General features: G+C 41.6%; 1 protein-coding gene across 1 annotated transcript in view; it reads left to right on the top strand.

The window, feature by feature from the left end:
* Positions 1-19,902, top strand: part of myo1f (myosin IF) — a 44,175-nt gene extending 24,273 nt beyond the window's left edge. Inside the window, exons 15-28 of the mRNA XM_060880667.1 lie at positions 1,045-1,130; positions 1,220-1,301; positions 2,438-2,544; positions 3,578-3,676; positions 3,991-4,135; positions 4,793-4,907; positions 6,374-6,543; positions 6,992-7,137; positions 14,321-14,467; positions 15,359-15,507; positions 15,592-15,648; positions 16,200-16,404; positions 17,663-17,835; positions 19,468-19,902. Of these exons, the coding sequence (XP_060736650.1) occupies positions 1,045-1,130; positions 1,220-1,301; positions 2,438-2,544; positions 3,578-3,676; positions 3,991-4,135; positions 4,793-4,907; positions 6,374-6,543; positions 6,992-7,137; positions 14,321-14,467; positions 15,359-15,507; positions 15,592-15,648; positions 16,200-16,404; positions 17,663-17,835; positions 19,468-19,544 (1,758 nt within the window). The 3' untranslated portion in view covers positions 19,545-19,902. The remainder of the gene's footprint in view (positions 1-1,044; positions 1,131-1,219; positions 1,302-2,437; positions 2,545-3,577; positions 3,677-3,990; positions 4,136-4,792; positions 4,908-6,373; positions 6,544-6,991; positions 7,138-14,320; positions 14,468-15,358; positions 15,508-15,591; positions 15,649-16,199; positions 16,405-17,662; positions 17,836-19,467) is intronic.
* The last annotated feature ends 98 nt before the right edge of the window (positions 19,903-20,000 follow it).

Below are 20,000 nucleotides of genomic sequence, written 5' to 3'. Positions count from 1 at the left end.
GAAACAACTGTATCTGCTGATTCCAGGTCTTTCTCAAGCAGCCCACAAGTGATCCTTGGCTCTTGGACAACACTTCTGATAATTTGTTTCACTTCTCTGTAAGAAAGCTTGCGAGGAGCACATGGTCTTGGCCTGTTTATGGTGAAATGATGTTCCTTCCACTTACGGATTATGGTCCCGACAGTGCTCACTGGAACATACAGAAGTTTTGAAATCCTTTTGTAACCAATGCCATCAGAATGTTTTGCAATAATAAGGTTGCGAAGGTCTTGAGAGAGTTCTTTGCTTTTACCCATCATGAGATGTTTCTTGTGTGATACCTCGATAACGAGACCTTTTTATAGGCCATCAGTTTGGACAGAAGCAACTGATATTAATTTGCATTGACAAGGGGCAGGATTGCTTTCTAATTACTGATTGTCTTGGCTTTCCATGCCTTTTTGCACCTCCCTTTCTTCATGTGTTCAATACTTTTACCCTGTTTCATTTAACATTATTAAACATAACTTAATTTACGGACATCCATGGTTTGATTTCTTCTGCATGTGTGGATTGAATGGGTTGTTACCAACATCTGGTGAAAATTTCATGTCAATAGCGCCTTTAGAAATAAATTTACTGAGAAAAATGGTGACGTGTTCAATACTTATTTTACCCGCTATACTAGAAGTATGTAAAACTAGAACGGACATTTCCTGAAGAAAATGTGAATGTGCTTGCACGTGGCAAGTTCCCCTCATCGTGCTGAGTGTGTTGATATGTCACATGCCCATGTTGTGCTAACTTTTTGATTTCGCTAATTTTGGGGGCGGGGCTAGACGTGACGTCAGTTCCCCTCATCGTGCTGAGCGTTTTGATATATGACATGCCCATGTTGTGCTAAATTTTTGATTTCGCTTATTTAATATAATTTTATTACTTCTACTATTTATATCAGTTGTAATGTATCACACACTTCCTGTAAATTAGACAAGAAGTTCCTGTTTGGATTTTACAAAATGTTCTCTAAATTCCCCAAATATTTCTCTCTTGTCACTAAATCAGGTGTCGTACGATGTAAACGGTTTCTGTGAGAGAAACAGAGATGTGCTTTTCACCGACCTGATCGCGCTGATGCAGACCAGTGAACAGTAAGTATACAGACCTTTATTAGAAGTGATGTTGGAACTGAGGTGTAAATCCTAAACGTAAGGCTCACACGAGTTGTCCGTCTTCGCAGTCACTTCATCCGTAGCCTGTTTCCTGAAAACATCAACACTGACAAAAAAGGCAGACCGACCACAGCGAGCTCCAAAATTAAAGTAAGATCAAGACTTAACTCATTAAAAAGAAAAAGGAAAGAAGATTGTTTGGTCACAATACCAGATTTACTGGAAACTTGAAAAGCAGTGGATGAATATTCATGAATGAAAGAAAGAAAGAAAGAAAGAAAGAAAGAAAGAAAGAAAGAAAGAAAGAAAGAAAGAAAGAAAGGAGGAGAGAAATGGACAGAGAGACAAAAAGAAAGACTGAAGGAGATAGGAGAGAAAAGGGGCAGAAAAAGAAAAAGATAGGGGAGGAGAAAAAGGGCAGACTATGAAAAGACAGAGAGAGAGAGAGAGAGAGAGAGAGAGAGAGAGAGAGAGAGACAGAGAGGTGTTCACGTCATACTTATAGATTGATGGAGATCTATGGAGAGAGAGAAAGAGACTGTGTGTGTGTGTGTATGAGTTGTGTGTGTGTGTATGTGTGCGTGTGTGTTTGTGTGTGAGTAAGTGTGTGTTTGTGTGTATGAGTTGTGTGTGTGTGTGAGTGAGTGTGTGTGTGTGTGTATGAGTTGAGTGTGTGTGTGTGTTTGTGTGTGAGTAAGTGTGTTTGTGTGTGTGTGTATGTGTGTGAGTGTGTGTTTGTGTGTTAGTAAGTGTGTGTGTATGAGTTGTGTGTGTGTGTGTGTGTGTATTTGTGTGTGTGTGTTTGTGTGTGAGTAAGTGTGTGTGTATGAGTTGTGTGTATGTGTGTGTGTGTGTTTGTGTGTGAGTGTGTGTGTATGAGGTGTGTGTGTGTGTGAGTGTGTGTGTGTGTTTTATTGATAGCTTGATCAGACAGAACAGGTGAACAGCTGAGTTTGGTGAATGTAGTTTGTAGGTTTTAGGAGTTATAAAAGACCAAATGGGAATTTTAATGGGAATTTTGGCCAATTTCAGCTTCTCCAATGTGAAAACTGTAATTCCGATCAGTTAAAAAAGGTCAGAACATAATTACTTCATAACCAGCATTTAATTTCTAATCCAATGTTCTGTACTACAAATTCATCAACACACACACTGCTGACTGCGTCTGAACATTGGTTCATCACGCTGGTGTCCAGCGAGTTCTCGATTCTGATCGAGATGAATCTCTGCGCTTTTGTTGGGAGTTGTTTGAAAGCAGGTTGTCATGGTAACACTCTGGTCCACAGAGGCAGGCTAACGAGCTGGTGGACACGCTGATGAAATGCACACCACACTATATCCGCTGCATCAAACCCAACGAGACCAAGAGGTCCAAAGACTGGGAGGAGAGCCGGTGAGTCTCTGAAGTTCTGTAGTGGAGTTTATCATGGATAAGTTTTATTTCTCTTACACCAAGTTATATAACTATTTACAATATAACAATAAACTACTAAAGTGTGTTATATTCAAATCAATTCAAGTTTATTTGTATAGCGCTTTTTACAATGGACGTTGTCTCAGAGCAGCTTTACAGAACATAAACATAGAACAAAAGGTTAATATAAAGAATAATATAAAGATTAATAGAATGCAAAATTCAAGATTAATATTAGATGGATTTAGTTCACAATGTGTATGTATTTATCCCCAATGAGCAAGTCTGAGGTGACTCAGGTGACTGTGGCAAGGAAAAACTCCCTTAGATGGTAAAGGAAGGAACCTTGAGAGGAACCAGACTCAAAGGGGAACTTCATCCTCATATGGGTGACACTGGGGGTGTGATTATAAATATACAGTCAAACAAATGTTGTATAGATGCAAACGATCACATGGAGTTCACATCTTTTTAGTGTAGTGTAGAGTCTAACTGTAGCTGATAGATCTCTAGATGCCTCAGGATTCGCTGAGTCGGCCTCATCTCAGGTCCAGAATCTTCATCGCACTGAAGTCGATCGGAGCTGGTACAGTTTCTGGATGGAATGTGTTATGAGCCTTTTAACTCTCGAATATACGTCACTGCTGGATTAGATTAAGTACCTTAGCGTCTGTGCAATACGTGTGCATTAATTGCTGCTCAGTGATAACCGTCAAACCACTGACTCATTAAATTATTATTAAACTCCGTATTACCTTCAGCTGAAATGGCCACTTCGCGCAAATCATGCACGAAAAATTTAACAACACACTCACTTAGTTCTAAGACACACCCATAAGACATTTAGTCCTTATATCTCATCCAACAATTTGCCCATGCTAACAATCCCCCCTATTGATGTCGCCGTTCCCGTGGCGACAAGCACCGTATGTTCGTATTAGTTTTGATCCTGTCTCCGCCTCCCGTCCTGTAGTTTGTCTCATTTGGAACTCATATTGACTGTCATCTTCAGGGTGAAGCATCAGGTGGAGTATTTGGGTCTGCGTGAGAACATCCGTGTGCGGAGAGCCGGCTTCGCTTACCGCCGAGTTTTCCAGAAATTTCTACAGAGGTGAGTTATTAATGTAATGTAATATCGTATAACACTTTTTAAGCAGTAAACAGTCTGAGAGGATCGTTGTATCGTTCCAGCAGCCAAATGAAGCACTGTATAAGAACGAGATACAGAAACACTAACAGGCAATTGACTACAAATGAACACGATATAATAAATACAATACATACAAATAAATACATGAAACAAAATCAGGTAAAATATTAAACAATATTTACACCTACAGTAGGATGTGTGGTGTAGGAGGAGTGCTGCACGTTCAGGTGTATATTCAGGTGTATTAACAGCAGGTGTGTGTGTGTGTGTGTCAGGTACGCCATCCTGACCCTGGAGACATTCCCGCAATGGCATGGAGGCGAACAGCAGGGTGTCCTGCATCTGCTGCGCTCCGTAAATATGGACAACGATCAGTACCAGCTGGGACGCACTAAGATCTTTGTCAAAAACCCAGAGTCGGTACGAATGTGGCATTTTACATTTTATTTCATTTTATCACAAAATATTCACTTGGTTACGTGATCGCTGAAGGGAGGATGGATATGTTTGTTGCCTAATTTCTTAGAGTTTGTTCATTTTATTATTTATACTCACTATTTTAGATAGAACTAAATCCAGTGCATCATATTGTGATTTTTGTATTTTGAGCTATAACATGGGGGGTCACGGTGGCTTAGTGGTTAGCATGTTCGCCTCACACCTCCAGGGTTGGGGGTTCGATTCCCGCCTCCGCCTTGTGTGTGTGGAGTTTGCATGTTCTCCCCGTGCCTCCGGTTTCCTCACCCGGTCCAAAGACATGCATGGTAGGTTGATTGGCATCTCTGGAAAATTGTCCGTAGTGTGTGATTGCGTGAGTGAATGAGAGTGTGTGTGTGTGCCCTGCGATGGGTTGGCACTCCGTCCAGGGTGTATCCTGCCTTGATGCCCGATGACGCCTGAGATAGGCACAGGCTCCCCGTGACCCGAGGTAGTTCGGATAAGCGGTAGAAGATGAATGAATGAGTGAGTGAGCTGTAACATAGACAAGGTTTCACTACTCTACAGCTGCTTCATGCAATACTCTACCTCTCTCTCTCTCTCTCTCTCTCTCTCTCTCTCTCATTCTTTGTCGTTCAGCTATTTCTCCTGGAAGAGATGCGGGAGAGGAAGTTCGACACGTTCGCCAGAACCATCCAGAAAGCCTGGAGGAAGTACATCGCCAGGAGGAAGTACGAGCAGATGAGAGAGGAGGGTATGCTAGCTTTAATACATCCTAAACCATCAAAACTGATACAGGAGGCTGAAGTGTCTCTTTAGGTCTATTTCACAATTAAAGGTGCAGTTTGCACAAATACGCTCATATAGATATATACAAGTGATAACCAATGAAACCGTGCATACTTCCTCTGTAACAGAATGCAGATGACTTTTGCATTTTGCAGACTTGCAGCATGTAAACCTGAGGGGGTCAGTCAGCTCTGAAGCTCACAGCTTTTCCGGTTTATCAGGCCTGAATTGACTCAACAGTTATAATGATGTAGTTTGTGAGTTGAGTCATACGTGTGAAAAAAAATATAATTTACATCTAATGCTGATCATAATGATATATTCTGCAAGTAAAAGTGTTTTACAGGAAAGAAGAAGATCTTAAAGGACAAAACATGAGCAAATTCATCATAAAAATAGCCAATGGTTCAAGAATGATCTCAGAGAGCTAAAAATATCTAACTGTGTATCATTTCTTAAGAGTGATTCAGGGCCGATCTCAGAGCAACTCTGAAGTTCTTAGAAAGGAGGCGGGGCTAAACCTGTTACTAATTATGACATTCTTTTAAAGACTGTGATTGGTTGTATCTTATATATTGTATTGTATGGTTGTATGTTATATATACAATCACCAGCGGAAAGACAACACAAACTAACAGAATTCTAATAGCTAGATGTGACTAAACAAAATAGGGGAATGCTAATAGCTAAATGTGACAAAACTAACTTGCAGAATGCTAATAACTAGATGTGTCAAAACAAACTAGCAGAATGCTAAAAGTTAGATGTGACAAAACATACTAGCAGAATGCTAATAGCTAAATGTGACAAAACAAGCCAGCAGAATGCCAATAGCCTAGATGTGACAAAACAAACTAGCAGATAGATAATCGCTAAATGTGACAAAACAAACTAGCAGATAGATAATAGCTAAATGTGACAAAACAAACTAGCAGATAGATAATCGCTAAATGTGACAAAACAAACTAGCAGAATGCTAAAAGCTAGATGTGACAAAACAAACTAGCAGATAGATAATCGCTAAATGTGACAAAACAAACTAGCAGATAGATAATAGCTAAATGTGACAAAACAAACTAGCAGAATGCTAAAAGCTAGATGTGACAAAACAAACTAGCAGAATGCTAATAGCTAAATGTGACAAAACAAACTAGCAGAATGCTAATAGCTAAATGTGACAAAACAAACTAGCAGAATGCTAATAGACAATACATATGACATTTATAGTGTCAATGTTTTACTTTCCTGTGAAACATTATTAAAAATAAAAATTTTCTTTACTTCGGTTTCTTTCCGTCAAGGATTCACGGAAAGAAACCGAAGTAAAGAAAATTTTTATTTTTAATAATAAATGGGATTATGTCACTTCCTCTGCCTCTGCATGGTGATATCAACAGGATCTCTTATTTCTCTCTCTCTTTCTGTTCCTAGCTTCGGATATTCTCTATAACTCGAAGGAGCGACGCAGGAACAGCATTAACAGGAACTTTGTTGGCGATTACCTGGGCATGGAGGAGAGGCCTGAACTGCGCCAGTTCCTTGCCAAGCGAGAGCGAGTCGATTTTGCGGACTCTGTGAACAAATACGACCGCAGGTTTAAAGTAAGGTCTAATACTCAGCTGGAACTAGGGGCAATGACTGAAATAATAAGACAATCAGAATAAATTATTATTATATAATCGTTTGGCGATTAACGATAAATCTCACGGCAGATTTTGATCAAAGGTTTGATCAGAGGCTATTAAATTGATTGGTATCTTATGACATGATATTTTTGTTTGTTTGTACACATTCAGGGTGTATTAGGACATTCTCAGCGTTCTGAGTGGTTATATAGTAACTGCACTTGATTATTGTTGATTATTTATCTAAAACACTGCTTTTATAATGTTTTATACTCTTACTTTTGTGACACTGCTGTATAATATACGCAGCTATGATTATTTATCACTGGAGCCTTGGGATAAATATGAAAGCAGTATCAATTATTTATGAAAATAATGTTTCTGTCATATTTATGTACAATCATTTTCTGTTGTTTTTTTCCAGTCAATTAAAAGAGATTTGATCCTGACACCTAAGGGTATCTACCTGATCGGGCGTGAGAAGGTCAAAAAGGGTCCTGAGAAAGGCCAGATCAAAGAAGTGCTGAAGAGAAAACTCGACATTGGGGCAATACGCTCCGTTTCACTGAGGTTAGGAACTTCCTGTGTTTCGGTACACAGCGTTGACTCATTTCTGCAAAGAGCTTTGTGACCACCAGAACCACAGCATGCTAGTGGGCTCTCGATCAGGGCATGGGTTTAAAGGTTTTTATCAGTATGTGCACATTGTGTGAACAAGATTAATCAGGAAGTGAAAATATCAACAACAATGTCCACCCACACCCACACCCACACCCACACTCAATGAAAGAAAAACTCACAATGGTAACAGAAAAAACTTTAATCTGACAAAAGTAGTTATAATAAATAAAAATTCTATGAATGTTAACCAATGAAAGTCAGACACTGCTTTTCAACCATGCTTCAATGGAATTATTTAAAAAAAAAAAAAAAAAAACTCATAGAACAGGCCTAGACAAAAATGATGGTACCCCTAACTTAATATTTTGTTGCACAAGCTTTTGAGGCAATCGCTGCAATCAGACGATTCCTGTAACTGTCAATGACACTTCTGCACCATTCGGATTATCAGTCTCTTTGATTTGTCATCGATTTTCCTCCTGCGGCCACGTCCAGGGAGGTTGGCTACAGTCCCATGGATCTTAAATTTCTGAATTATATGTGCAACTGTAGTCACAGGAACATCTAGCTGCTTGGAGATGGTCTTATAGCCTTTACCTTTATCATGCTTGTCTATAATTTTCTTTCTAATCTCCTGAGACAACTCTTTCCTTCGCTTCCTCTGGTCCATGTTGAGTGTGATACACACCATGTCACCAGACATCACAGTGACTACCTGGAGCCCTATATATAGGCCCACTGACTGATTACAAGATTGTAGACACCTGTGATGCTAATTAGTGGACACCTTAAATTAACATGTCCCTTTGGTGACATTATTTTCAGTCTTTACTAAGGGTACCATCATTTTTGTCCAGGCCTGTTCCATGAAGGGGAAGGGCAAGGGGAACGCTGGCGCGTGTTGGCTGCCGCTCCTTTCTCCCGCTTTGTTTGTTTGTTTGAATTATCAGACAACAGTTTTGGAGCATCGGAAGAGTGAACAATATTTCGTTTTATTGTACTGCGATGTGGGATTACGTTTTACTCGTCAGTTTTTTATCCCTGATTCTGAACGTCTGCCGCTGGAACCAACTCTCCTGTTGCCCTGCTCAGGATTTACACTTCTGCGGGTCTGCTGTTGGTGTGGATTCCTGCTGCATGGCACTGAGGTACACTGCTCGCCAACTGTTGAACTTGAAACGGAATTATTATCTGGCACATGATACCTACGCTAACTGTGGCGATGCTGGTATACTCCGGCATAAGCGCTACTTACATCGCTCTTCAAGGCGCAGTTTTACTTGTTCATCATCTGATGCTGTTTCCTATCCTACATTTCTTCGAAAACCCCACAGGTTGGTGTATAACCCTGCTGGGATTAACTATAACAATTTGTCTGTGCTCTCATATAAAGAGCGTACACGAGTGTTTTCAAAATCCCCGAGCCTGTTGAAGTCAGCGTTTTTTTTAATGCTCGCTCTGTCAACAACAAAGCTGTGACTATATCTGACACCATTCTGGAAGAAAAACTCGACTTTTTAAGTCTAGACGAAACATGGCACAAACAATCGGACGGTCTTCTCTTTAATGAACTTACTCCTGCTGGCTACGGGTTATTCGATCTCCCGCGATCCACTGGTAGAGGTGGTGGCATTATTGTATTGTACAACCAGCAATACAAATTAAGACCCGTAACAGTTCCTCTGTTTTCTTCATTTGAATGTCTCGTTTTGTCAGTTTCCGAGTGTCACTCAACTGCTATAGCTACAGTCTACCGGCCTCCTAAAGCAAACAAAGACTTCTTATCGGAGTTTGCGGATCTGCTGTCATATCTGTGCCTCAAATTTGAGAGAACTCTTTTTTTGGGGGATTTTAATATCCAGATGGACAAAAAGGAGTCTGCTTTAACAAAGGATTTCTTGGCTTTGCTGGAGTGCTTTGGATTGTATCAGTATGTTGACTGTACGACACATAACAAAGGACATATTTTAGACCTTGTGATATCTAATGGATCTTTTGTGTCTCAGTTGTCCACTATTGACTTAGGGTTGTCTGATCATCTGGCAGTCTTTTTTGATATGTACATACCTGCTGCCAACACTGCCTCCTCTCGTATCTTGACATACCGGAAATGGAGGTCAATTGACCCTTCGGACTTTTCTGTTTTCATCGACTCTTCACTAAGTAGTTTCTCTCCATCTGATTCTCTAGAGACAAGGGTCTCCATGTTAAATTCTGCTCTCTTATCTGGTCTGGACTTATTTGCTCCTCTAAAGTCGCGCTCTGTTTCATTTGTACGTCCTGCTCCTTGGTATAATGAAGATTTGCGTATGATGAAGACATCTTGCCGTAAAATGGAGCGTAGGTGGCGTCTCTCAGGTCTGACTGTACATCATCAAATTTGGAAAGACTGCCTACAAGAATATAAGGCTGGTATTGTTTCTGCCAGATCTGATTATTTTTCTAACATGATTAACGACAATCAAGGAAATTCAAGACAACTTTTCAATTCTCTTAACAAATTGCTAAATCATAAAACTGTCTCTCATGTCACTGCTTCTGATCATCTCTGTAATAAGTTCCTGCATTTCTTTGGCACAAAGGTCGATAATGTTCATAGAGGTTTTTGTGCTTCTTCTTCATTGTCTTCTTCTGTTGTTTTTACTCCTTGTTATTCTGGTTCTATGTTTTCAACATTTTCTACACTTGACACGCATTGTCTTTCTGTAGAGGTTTCTAAAATGAAAGCAGCCACTTCTTTACTTGATCCCATACCCACTGGTTTGTTTCAGTCATGTTTTACTTCTCTGGGCCCCATTGTTTTGAGCATTATAAATGACTCTCTGTGTACTGGGGTTGTCCCAACAGCTTTTAAAATGGCTGCGATCACCCCGGTACCTAAAAAGACAAATATAGACTATGAGAACCTTGCTAATTTCCGTCCTATATCTAATCTCTCTTTTCTTACTAAACTTTTGGAGCGAGTTGTTGCTACTCAGTTAATTTCTCATTTAACTGAGAACAATCTCTTTGAGCCTTTGCAATCAGGCTTTCGTAAATTCCATAGTACAGAAACCGCCCTGGTCAGGGTTACAAATGACTTGTTAACTGCCTCAGACGCTGGCTGTCTTTCTGTCTTTTGATCCTTCTTGATCTCCGTGCCGCATTTGACACTGTTGATCATTCAGTTTTAATTTCTCGTCTTGAAACTTTTTTGGTGTCTCTGATACTTTTTTGTTTTAAATTGGTTTAAGTCCTACTTCAAAGATCAGAAGCAGTTTGTTGCCATGGGTGGATTTAGATCGGAGGTTAATGTTGTTCAATCCGGGGTCCCTCAGGGATCAATCTTGGGCCCTCTGCTTTTTAATATTTATGTTTTTCCTCTTGGCCAGCTTTTGAGATCACTTGGTCTAAAATTTCATTTTTACGCAGATGATGCGCAGATCTATATTCATTTTAAACCTAATGAAACTGTGCCTGTTGATTTCCTTTCTGAATGTATTTCTAAGATGAAAGAATGGATGACAGACAATTTTCTTTGTCTTAACAGTGAAAAGACTGAAATTATGCTTGTTGGCTCACCCCACCAACTACGCAAAGCTGGGTCAGTCAAGCTAACTCTTGATGGTTCAAATGTGGAGTTTCAAACAAAATTGAGGAATCTAGGGGTAATTTTTGATGCCAATTTAACGTTTGAGCCACATATCCAAAATACGGTTAAAACTTCGTTCTTCCATCTCTGAAATATTGCCAGATTACGTCCAATTCTGTCATTTTCTGTTGCTGAGAGACTAATCAACACTTTTGTGTTTTCCCGTATCGATTACTGCAATGCCTTGTTGGCTGTGGTGTCTAAAGCTACCTTAAATAAATTACAGGTAGTGCAAAATTCGGCGGCGAGAATACTTACTAGAACAAAGTTAAAAGATCACATTACTCCCGTTTTGGAGTCCTTGCATTGGCTCCCCGTTAGGTTTAGGGTTGATTTTAAGATTCTGATACGTACAAGGCCTTACACGGGTTAGCTCCTCAATATTTGGCTGATCTTTTAATTCCTTATATTCCATCTCGCACTCTTCGTTCTTCTGAAACTGGTCTTTTAACTGTTCCTTTAACTCGTTTAAAATCGATGGGAGATAGGGCCTTCTCTTCACTAGCTCCAAAACTGTGGAATTCACTACCAACTGAGATAAGGCAAGCAACATCTCTTGGCACTTTTAAATCTCTGCTTAAAACTTATTTTTTTAGGGTAGCTTTTAATTTGTCTAATTGTAATTTTACATAGTGCTTATTTTATTGTCTATTTTTGTTGCTTTAATTTTAATCATTATATTATGTGTGTAATTTTGTTGATTTTATTTTGCTTTTGTAAAGCACTTTGAGATGTTCTTTTAAAGGCGCTATAGAAAATAAAGGTTATTATTATATTATTATTATGAGTTTATTTTTTTAAATAATTCCGTTGAAGCATTGTTGAAAAGCAGTGTCTGACTTTCATTGGTTAACATTTCATAGAATTTTTATTTATTATTACTTTTGTCAGATTAAAGTTTTTTCTGTTACCATTGTGAGTTTTTCTTTCATTGACCGAAGGGTACCAACAATTTTGTCCACGTGTGTATATATCTATCTCGTCGCTGTCAGGCGGAATCCTCGTATCTCCAAAACCGTTATTTTTCAGGAAATTAAAAAAACGCCGTACCTTATCTGCAGTGCACAGGGTTTAGTCCGCGTTGCAGTGGATTGTCTTGCGCTAAATTCCTGTCCTCAGACGAGCACCAGAACTAGCGGGGGTCAAGATTTTTTTTTCTTTGAGCCCAGTGTTTTGAAGACATTTACCTCAGAAGACGTGTTGATTCGTTCGTTGCGACTCTTCTTGTGGAGAAATATGCCGTGAAGCTTTCCCGCGGTGTGAGGAAGAGGTGGACAGTTGAAGTGTCCAATGGAGTTATGAGATTTGCGCTCAAGCTATTTTCAAGACTTTAGATTGGTTAATAACTTGTAAAAATAACAGACCCATGTGGGGACTGACCAATAGCATCGATATGTGAAAAAATATGAAATTGACATACGAGGTTTCCGCCTGACAGCGACGATATATATATATTATCTTGTTGTTCACACACACACACACACACACATACTGTGTGTATTATTTATATATATATATATATTTTTATATATATATATATATATATATATATATATATATATATATATATATATATATATATATGCACACAAATATATATACACACATTCATACAGTGGTGTGAAAAAGTGTTGGCCCCCTTCCTGAATTTTTTTGGTTTTTTTTGCATGTTTGTCACACTTTAATGTTTCAGATCATCAAACAAATTTAAATATTAGTCAAAGATAACACAAGTGAACACGACATGCAGTTTTTAATTAAAGGTTTTTATTATTAAGGGAAAACAAAATCCAAACCGTAATGGCCCTGTGTGAAAAAGTGTTTGCCCCCCATGAAAAAACATAACATAACTGTGGTTTATCGCACCCGGGTTTAATTTCTCTAGCCACACCCAGGCCTGATTACTGCCACACATGTTCACAATCAAGAAATCATTTAAATAACTGACAAAGTGAAGTAGACCAAAAGATCCTCAAAAGCTACACGTCAGGCCGAGATCCAAAGAAATTCAGGAACAAATGAGAGAAAGTTATTGAGATCTATCAGTCTGGAAAAGGTTATAAAGCCATTTTCAAAGCCCTCACACCTCCAGGGTTGGGGGTTCGATTCCCGCCTCCACCTTGTGTATGTGGAGTTTGCATGTTCTCCCCGTGCCTCGGGGGTTTCCTCCGGGTACTCTGGTTTCCTCCCCCGGTCCAAAGACATGCATGGTAGGTTGATTGGCTTCTCTGGAAAATTTGTGTGAGTGAGTGAGTGAATGAGAGTGTGTGTGTGCTTTGGGACTCCATCGAACCAGTGAGAGCTGTTATTCACAAATGGAGAACACTTGCCTCAGTTAGGGTCAGTGTTCATGACTCCACCATAAGAAAGAGACTGGGCAAAAATGGCCTACATGGCAGAGTTCCAAGACGAAAACTGCTAAAGCTGAAGCGAACTTGGGTTCTGCAGCATGACAATGATCCAAAACACACCAGCAAGTCCACCTCTGAATGGTTGAAGAAAAACAAAACGAAGACTTTGGAGTGGCCCAGTCAAAGTCCTGACCTGAATCCTATTGAGATGCGACCTTAAAAAGACGGTTCATGCTCCAAAACCCTCCAATGTACCTGAATTACAACAATTCTGTAAAGATGAGTGGACCAAAATTCCTCCACATGACTGTAACAGACTCATTGCAAATTATCACAAATGTTGATTGCAGTTCTTGCTGCTAAAGACGGCCCAAAAAGTTTAGGTTTGGGGGGCAAACACTTTTTCACACTTAATAATAAAAACGTTCATTGTAAACTGCATGTCGTGTTCACTTGTGTTATCTTTGTCTAATATTTAAATTTGTTTGATGATCTGAAGGGGGGCACGGTGGCATAGTGGTTAGCACGTTCACATCACACCTCCAGGGTTGGGGGTTCGATTCCCGCCTCCGCCTTTTGTGTGTGGAGTTTGCATGTTCTCCCCGTGCCTCGGGGGTTTCCTCCGGGTACTCCGGTTTCCTCCCCCGGTCCAAAGACATGCATGGTAGGTTGATTGGCATCTCTGGAAAATTGTCCGTAGTGTGTGATTGCGTGAGTGAATGAGAGTGTGTGTGTGTGCCCTGCGATGGGTTGGCACTCCGTCCAGGGTGTATCCTGCCTTGATGCCCAATAACGCCTGACGCTCCCCGTGACCCGAGGTAGTTCGGATAAGCGGTAGAAGATGAATGAATGAATGAATGATGATCTGAAACTTTAAAGTGTGAAAAACATGCAAAGAAAATAAAAAATCAGGAAGGAGGCAAAAACTTTTTCACACCACTGTACATATTTAAATATATAAATACGCACACAGATATATATATACACTTATTTACACACACACACATATTTACATACTGTACGTGTGTAGGAAAATATATATTTTTTTATTAATCTTTCACTCATATCATAGACTCAATTTTTTATTCACATCCACGTCTTTTCTTGTGATCTTTCACTTTGATCTTTCTCTTGTCTGTCTTTGCTCCAGCACGAGGCAGGACGACTTCTTCATCCTGCACGAGGCTCAGTACGACAGCCTGCTGGAGTCCTTGTTTAAGACCGAGTTTCTGAGCTTGCTGAGTAAGCGCTATGAGGAGCAGACCAAGAACAAACTTACACTGTCCTTTAATGACAGGTACACACACACACACACACACACACACACACACACACACACACACAGAGTTTTCCAGTTTTCCCCTTGAATCCTCATACACTGCTTGATGAAGAAGTTGTTCTACTTGGTGCAGTATGTAATATTTAAAACGTGTTTCCGGACACGTAATAATTCTGTAATAATTCTAAATTTTACAAAGATGCTTTGTTGTTGTTTTTAATTGAGTCTTGCAGTTTCGTCTTTGTAAGATTATGGCTAGCTCAGCCAGACAACAGAACTTTTCTTAGCCTTCACACCTTTCTCCTGAAAAGCAGCTCGGACGGAATACTGGCTGTATTAGAAACACTACATTTCTACAGTACAATGCAATACGTTATGGCACGCTTGATAACGTTGCAGTCTTATGACTCCAGGGTCATGTGACATCCGGTCGTGAACTGTTTCTGTATACCGTCAAGCAGCTCGAGCAGCCTCCTCGTGTTGCCTGTGCATATCGTTAATGCTGTTGAACGCATTTAAGCCGAGTGTGTAATCTGCAGGGGACACGGTGGATTAGTGGTTAGCACGTTCGCTTCACACCTCCAGGGTTGGGGGTTCGATTCCTGCCTCCACCTTGTGTGTGTGGAGTTTGCATGTTCTCCCCGTGCCTGGGGGGTTTCCTCCGGGTACTCTGGTTTCCTCCCCCGGTCCAAAGACATGCATGGTAGGTTGATTGGTATCTCTGGAAAATTGTCCGTAGTGTGTGATTGTGTGAGTGAATGAGTGTGTGTGTGCCCTGTGATGGGTTGGCACTCCGTCCAGGGTGTATCCTGCCTTGATGCCCGATGACGCCTGAGATAGGCACAGTGACCCGAGGTAGTTCGGATAAGCGGTAGAAAATGAGTGAGTGAGTGAGTGTAATCTGCACAGGCTGGAGTTTCACGTGAAGAAGGAGGGATGGGGAGGAGGAGGAAACCGCATCCTGGTGTTTTCTCGAGGACAAGGAGACGTGCCTCAGCTCAAACCTGCGGGGAAAACTCTCAATATCAGCATAGGAGACGGACTACCCAAGACTGCGAGTGAGTGGCACGGTGTTAGACTGCTTCTGTATGGTGGTCTGTACGTATACAAAATCTCTGAAGAATGTTAATCTCTCCTTGCAGAACCGACTAGAAAAAGCATGCAGCCGAATCAAGGAGGGAAACAAGCCCCCAGAAGAGGTGTGTTAAATAATACACTCATTCAAAAAGTTATTGTTTCCATAGTAACCCGCTAATATACTGTAATAATTGCAGTTGTCAAGTTGGAGATTATTTAATGACTCTTTATAGCTGCAGTAACCGATACTAGCTTGTCTCACAACATGAAATGTAACTACAGACTAATAAAAAGTGAGACACATCAATCATGTTGGTAGAAGAGAAATAAACCACTTCAGGAAATTAATCTTTGTGCGATATATAAGTTACCCTGCTTTGTGCTGGGATGCTTTGCGCCACCCCGGGGCTCATTATTTTCCTACAACAGAACACAATCAGCATTTTATTCCTCACAAAAATAGAAAGTAAGTGTTTTTTACAACATATTATTGTAATACAAGATGATTCCAAAAGTCCTCATACACTTTTTAAACTAGCCCAATCTGGCAACCTTGTTTTTAGCATTCTGTACACTCCTCCTCCTCTTCCTCCTAAAATTAAAATGGTCATAGAGCGAGCATGGGGCAGCGGGGGGAAATAAAAAGTCCACTTGTGTTTGTTTTTAATGACAGGTTTCCAGAACGGGGCGGCGCAGTTCTCTCGTGGAAACGCTCGGCCGCAGGAGCAGACCTACTCCACACCGGATAAGTGGAACCGGCCGCCCAACGCCGCACTGCCCAAACTGGGCTCTCAGAAAACCAGGAAAGGAAACGCAGCTCCACAAACACAGACATCTAACCTGGACTTCCTCAATGTACCTGAGCAGGGCATGTCTGGGTAAGAGAGAAACACACACACACATTGTCAGCGATGCAGGGTAAAAACAGACCCAAATGCAGGATAGCTAAAATAAACCGGATTTATTAACTAAAAAAGCACAAGCATTCCGCGCTGCCATAGGCAACACGGCACGGTTAAATACACAAGACAATTAACACATGAGGAACAGGTGTGCAGAGGCGGTGAGGAAGAGACAAGGGCGGGGCAGACACGTGACACGAAACATAAACAAACGCACATGGCCAAAGTCCGGGCACCAATACCATATCCAAGGGGACCACGATCCCGGCGAGATCCAGAAGGATCCCGGCGAGATCCAGAAGGGGGCAGCAAGGCACATGGCGAGGCAGCTGGGGGGAGCAAGGCACACGGCAAGGCAGGTGGGGGGAGCAAGGCAGCCAGAGAGGGCCGAGCGACGTCCACAGCCGAGCAGAAGGGCCGAGCGACGTCCACAGCCGAGCAGAAGGGCCGAGCGACGTCCACAGCCGAGCAGAAGGGCCCAGAACAACCCCCGACACACCGCGGACAGACCCACGTCTCGAAAACCAGAATGGGAGGGAAAAAATCCTATGCCACTGAGCAAAATACGGGCCTACAATAACCCCCGTGGACAGGAAGTGGGGCGGGGTCCTCCACAGGAAACCAGGAAGTGAAGCACCGTCCCCCACCGGAACATGTGGTGGTGATGTCGCAGGGCACCGAAAAAAAACAAAGCAAAACTGGGCTGTGACATCCTCCGCTGGCAGGAAGTGAGGTGGCGTCCTCCACGGGAACAAATGCGGAGCGATGTCACACAAACAAAACAAAAGTCCAGGGAAAAACGGGGAAAAACAGTCTAGAAAAAAAAATACTGCTCCCACAGTAAGCCGGTCCAGGCTGATGCTATCCTGCTGGGTCTGAGTCTGGCGGAATCCTTCTGTCAGCGATGCGGGGATAAAAACAGACCCAAATGCAGGATAGCGTAAAAATAAACAGGTTTATTTAATAAAATAAACAAAAGACATGACAAACGACACGACAAGAGACGAGACCAAGAACGAGGATTAAATACACAAGACAATTAACACATGAGGAACAGGTGTGCAAAGGCAGTGAGGAATAAACAAGGGCGGGGCCGACACGTGACACAGAACATAAACAAATGCTTTTTAGCTTTTTTTCCCTCATGAATGTATCACTAGATTCTCTTCTCAAACTCTACTTTGTTGTTGCGATTTTTTTTTAAACGTTTTTATTTGATTTTCTCCTTTTCAAGAATGCAACGAAGGAGGAGCGTCAGCCAGCGTCCTCCTCCGGCCCCCAGCAGCCGACCCAAAGCTTCGCCACGACCGCAAGGTCCTCGATGTCGTGCTGTGTACCAGTACGTCGGTCAGGACGTGGATGAGCTCACGTTTGACGTCGGTGATGTCATAGACCTCCTTAAAGAAGGTGAATAATAGGCTCAAACGAGCAAGAAATGATATCTTACAGATGTGTGACTATACTGCTCTCTGGTGGTGAAAACAGTCTAATTTTATTCAATTCAGTATAAATTTATTTGTACAGAGCTTTTAACTGACATCGTCTCAAAGCAGCTTTACAGAACATAAACACAGAACAATAGGTTATTATAAAGAATAATACAAAGATTAATATAATAATTTATTAATCCAGTTACATGTTGCATTCCGAACCATTAGAATTTTTTTTTTAACACGTATCCCTTTTAGATATAATACTATACACACTACCAGTCAAAGGTTTTTGGACACTGTGAAATTTTCATTTTTTATTTACAAGAAACAACATAATATCATTACATTCAGTGGATATGAATTTCTACCAATAATATACAGCCGGGGGGCACGGTGGCTTAGTGGTTAGCACGTTCGCCTCACACCTCCAGGGTTGGGGGTTTGATTCCCGCCTCCTCCTTGTGTGTGTGGAGTTTGCATGTTCTCCCTGTGCCTCGGGGGTTTCCTCCGGGAACTCCGGTTTCCTCCCCCGGTCCAAAGACATGCATGGTAGGTTGATTGGCATCTCTGGAAAATTGTCCGTAGTGTGTGAGTGTGTGAGTGAAAGAGAGTGTGTTTGTGTGTGTGTGCCCTGTGATGGGTTGGCACTCCGACCAGGGTGTATCCTGCCTTGATGCCCGATGACGCCTGAGATAGGCACAGGCTCCCCGTGACCCGAGGTAGTTCGGATAAGCGGTAGAAAATGAATGAATGAATGAATGAATATACAGCCACCTTTTGCAGCTATAACTGCTGAACAAATTCTAGGCAGTCTACCGAGTAGGGATTCTAAATAAGTGGCACTGGCTGGTCGTCTGGCCTTAACCCTTCGGTCAAGTTCGTCCCATACAAACTCAATAGGGTTCAGGTCGGGTGACTGTGGGGGCCATGTCATCATTTTCAGCTTTCATTCTTGTTCTTTTTTCTTCAAATAGTTCTGTCAAAGCTTAGGACCTTTTTACACCCGGTCATGTCATGTGTTTTCTCTGATCCGATAGCTATCTGGTTTGTTAAAACTGTTCCATTTACATCAGGCCACATAAATGCGTCTCAGCGTTCTCTTGCTGCATCTACTCCCGCCCAAAATGCAAATATATTTGACCTCATTTCCGGGGGAATTGAAATGGAACACGCTTTGGTGTATGTGGTTTTCAGAATGCGATCAAAAAGAAGACGAAAAAACTCGTTATGACGGTTACGCTACAAAAAACAGCGTTTACTGTTTGTTTCTGGCGCGATGCACGACTCGTGAGTCACCTGCGAGTGACGTACTTCCGTTTGGGAGGAGTATAGCGCTGACATATGTGGCTTGAACAACCACATTCATTTACACCTGTCCAGTTTCATCTGAAACGTGTCCCAGACCACCTCCTGAAGGGGTTCGAACCATCGGATTTATATCCGTCTCCAAAACGTTTCTGTGGGCATTTAGACCTGGTCTTTTTACCATCGGATAGCTATCTGATCACAGAAAACACATGAAGTGACCAGGTGTAAAAAGCCCCTTAGATGTAAAACACTTTAATGTAAAAATGATGCATTGGATTGTTGGTTTGTTTGTTTTTAGATCCGTCTGGCTGGTGGACTGGCAGGATGCGTGGGAAAGAGGGCTTATTCCCTGGGAATTACGTGGAGAAAATCTGAAACGGTCAGAACTCTTAAACGACCTGCTTGTGACCTCTGACCTCTCTTTGTTCGTCCAGCCTCTGAGCCCGTCACGACGTGCGTCTGGTGATGACGAGGCGAGCGGCTCAGGACACAATTAAAACATGAACACAGAGGATTCACTGGTGGTGGCGATGTTCCTGGTCAGCACTTACAGGAACGGGATTAGACTTTATCTGTGAAAGAAAAACCTGCACATGTTTAAAGACTGTTTCAAAAATGTTTCAAAAAGAGCAAAAGCCATTACGAAAATTTGAATTCTGCAACGAACGAAGGAAATTTTACATTATTATTCTTCTGAATTAATGAGAGAGGCTGCACTGCTGCTGCACAACCACACAGCGGCGCTGTTTTCATTACACACACACACACACACACACACACACACACACACACACACACAGGAGCAGGAATACAGTCCCTATGGGGCATTTG

The sequence above is a fragment of the Tachysurus vachellii genome, chromosome 11 (assembly GCF_030014155.1).
Source record: "Tachysurus vachellii isolate PV-2020 chromosome 11, HZAU_Pvac_v1, whole genome shotgun sequence".
In the NCBI taxonomy this organism is placed as follows: Eukaryota; Metazoa; Chordata; class Actinopteri; order Siluriformes; family Bagridae; genus Tachysurus; species Tachysurus vachellii.
Note: the sequence above shows the minus strand (reverse complement) of the source record. Positions and strands in the feature narration are given on the sequence as shown.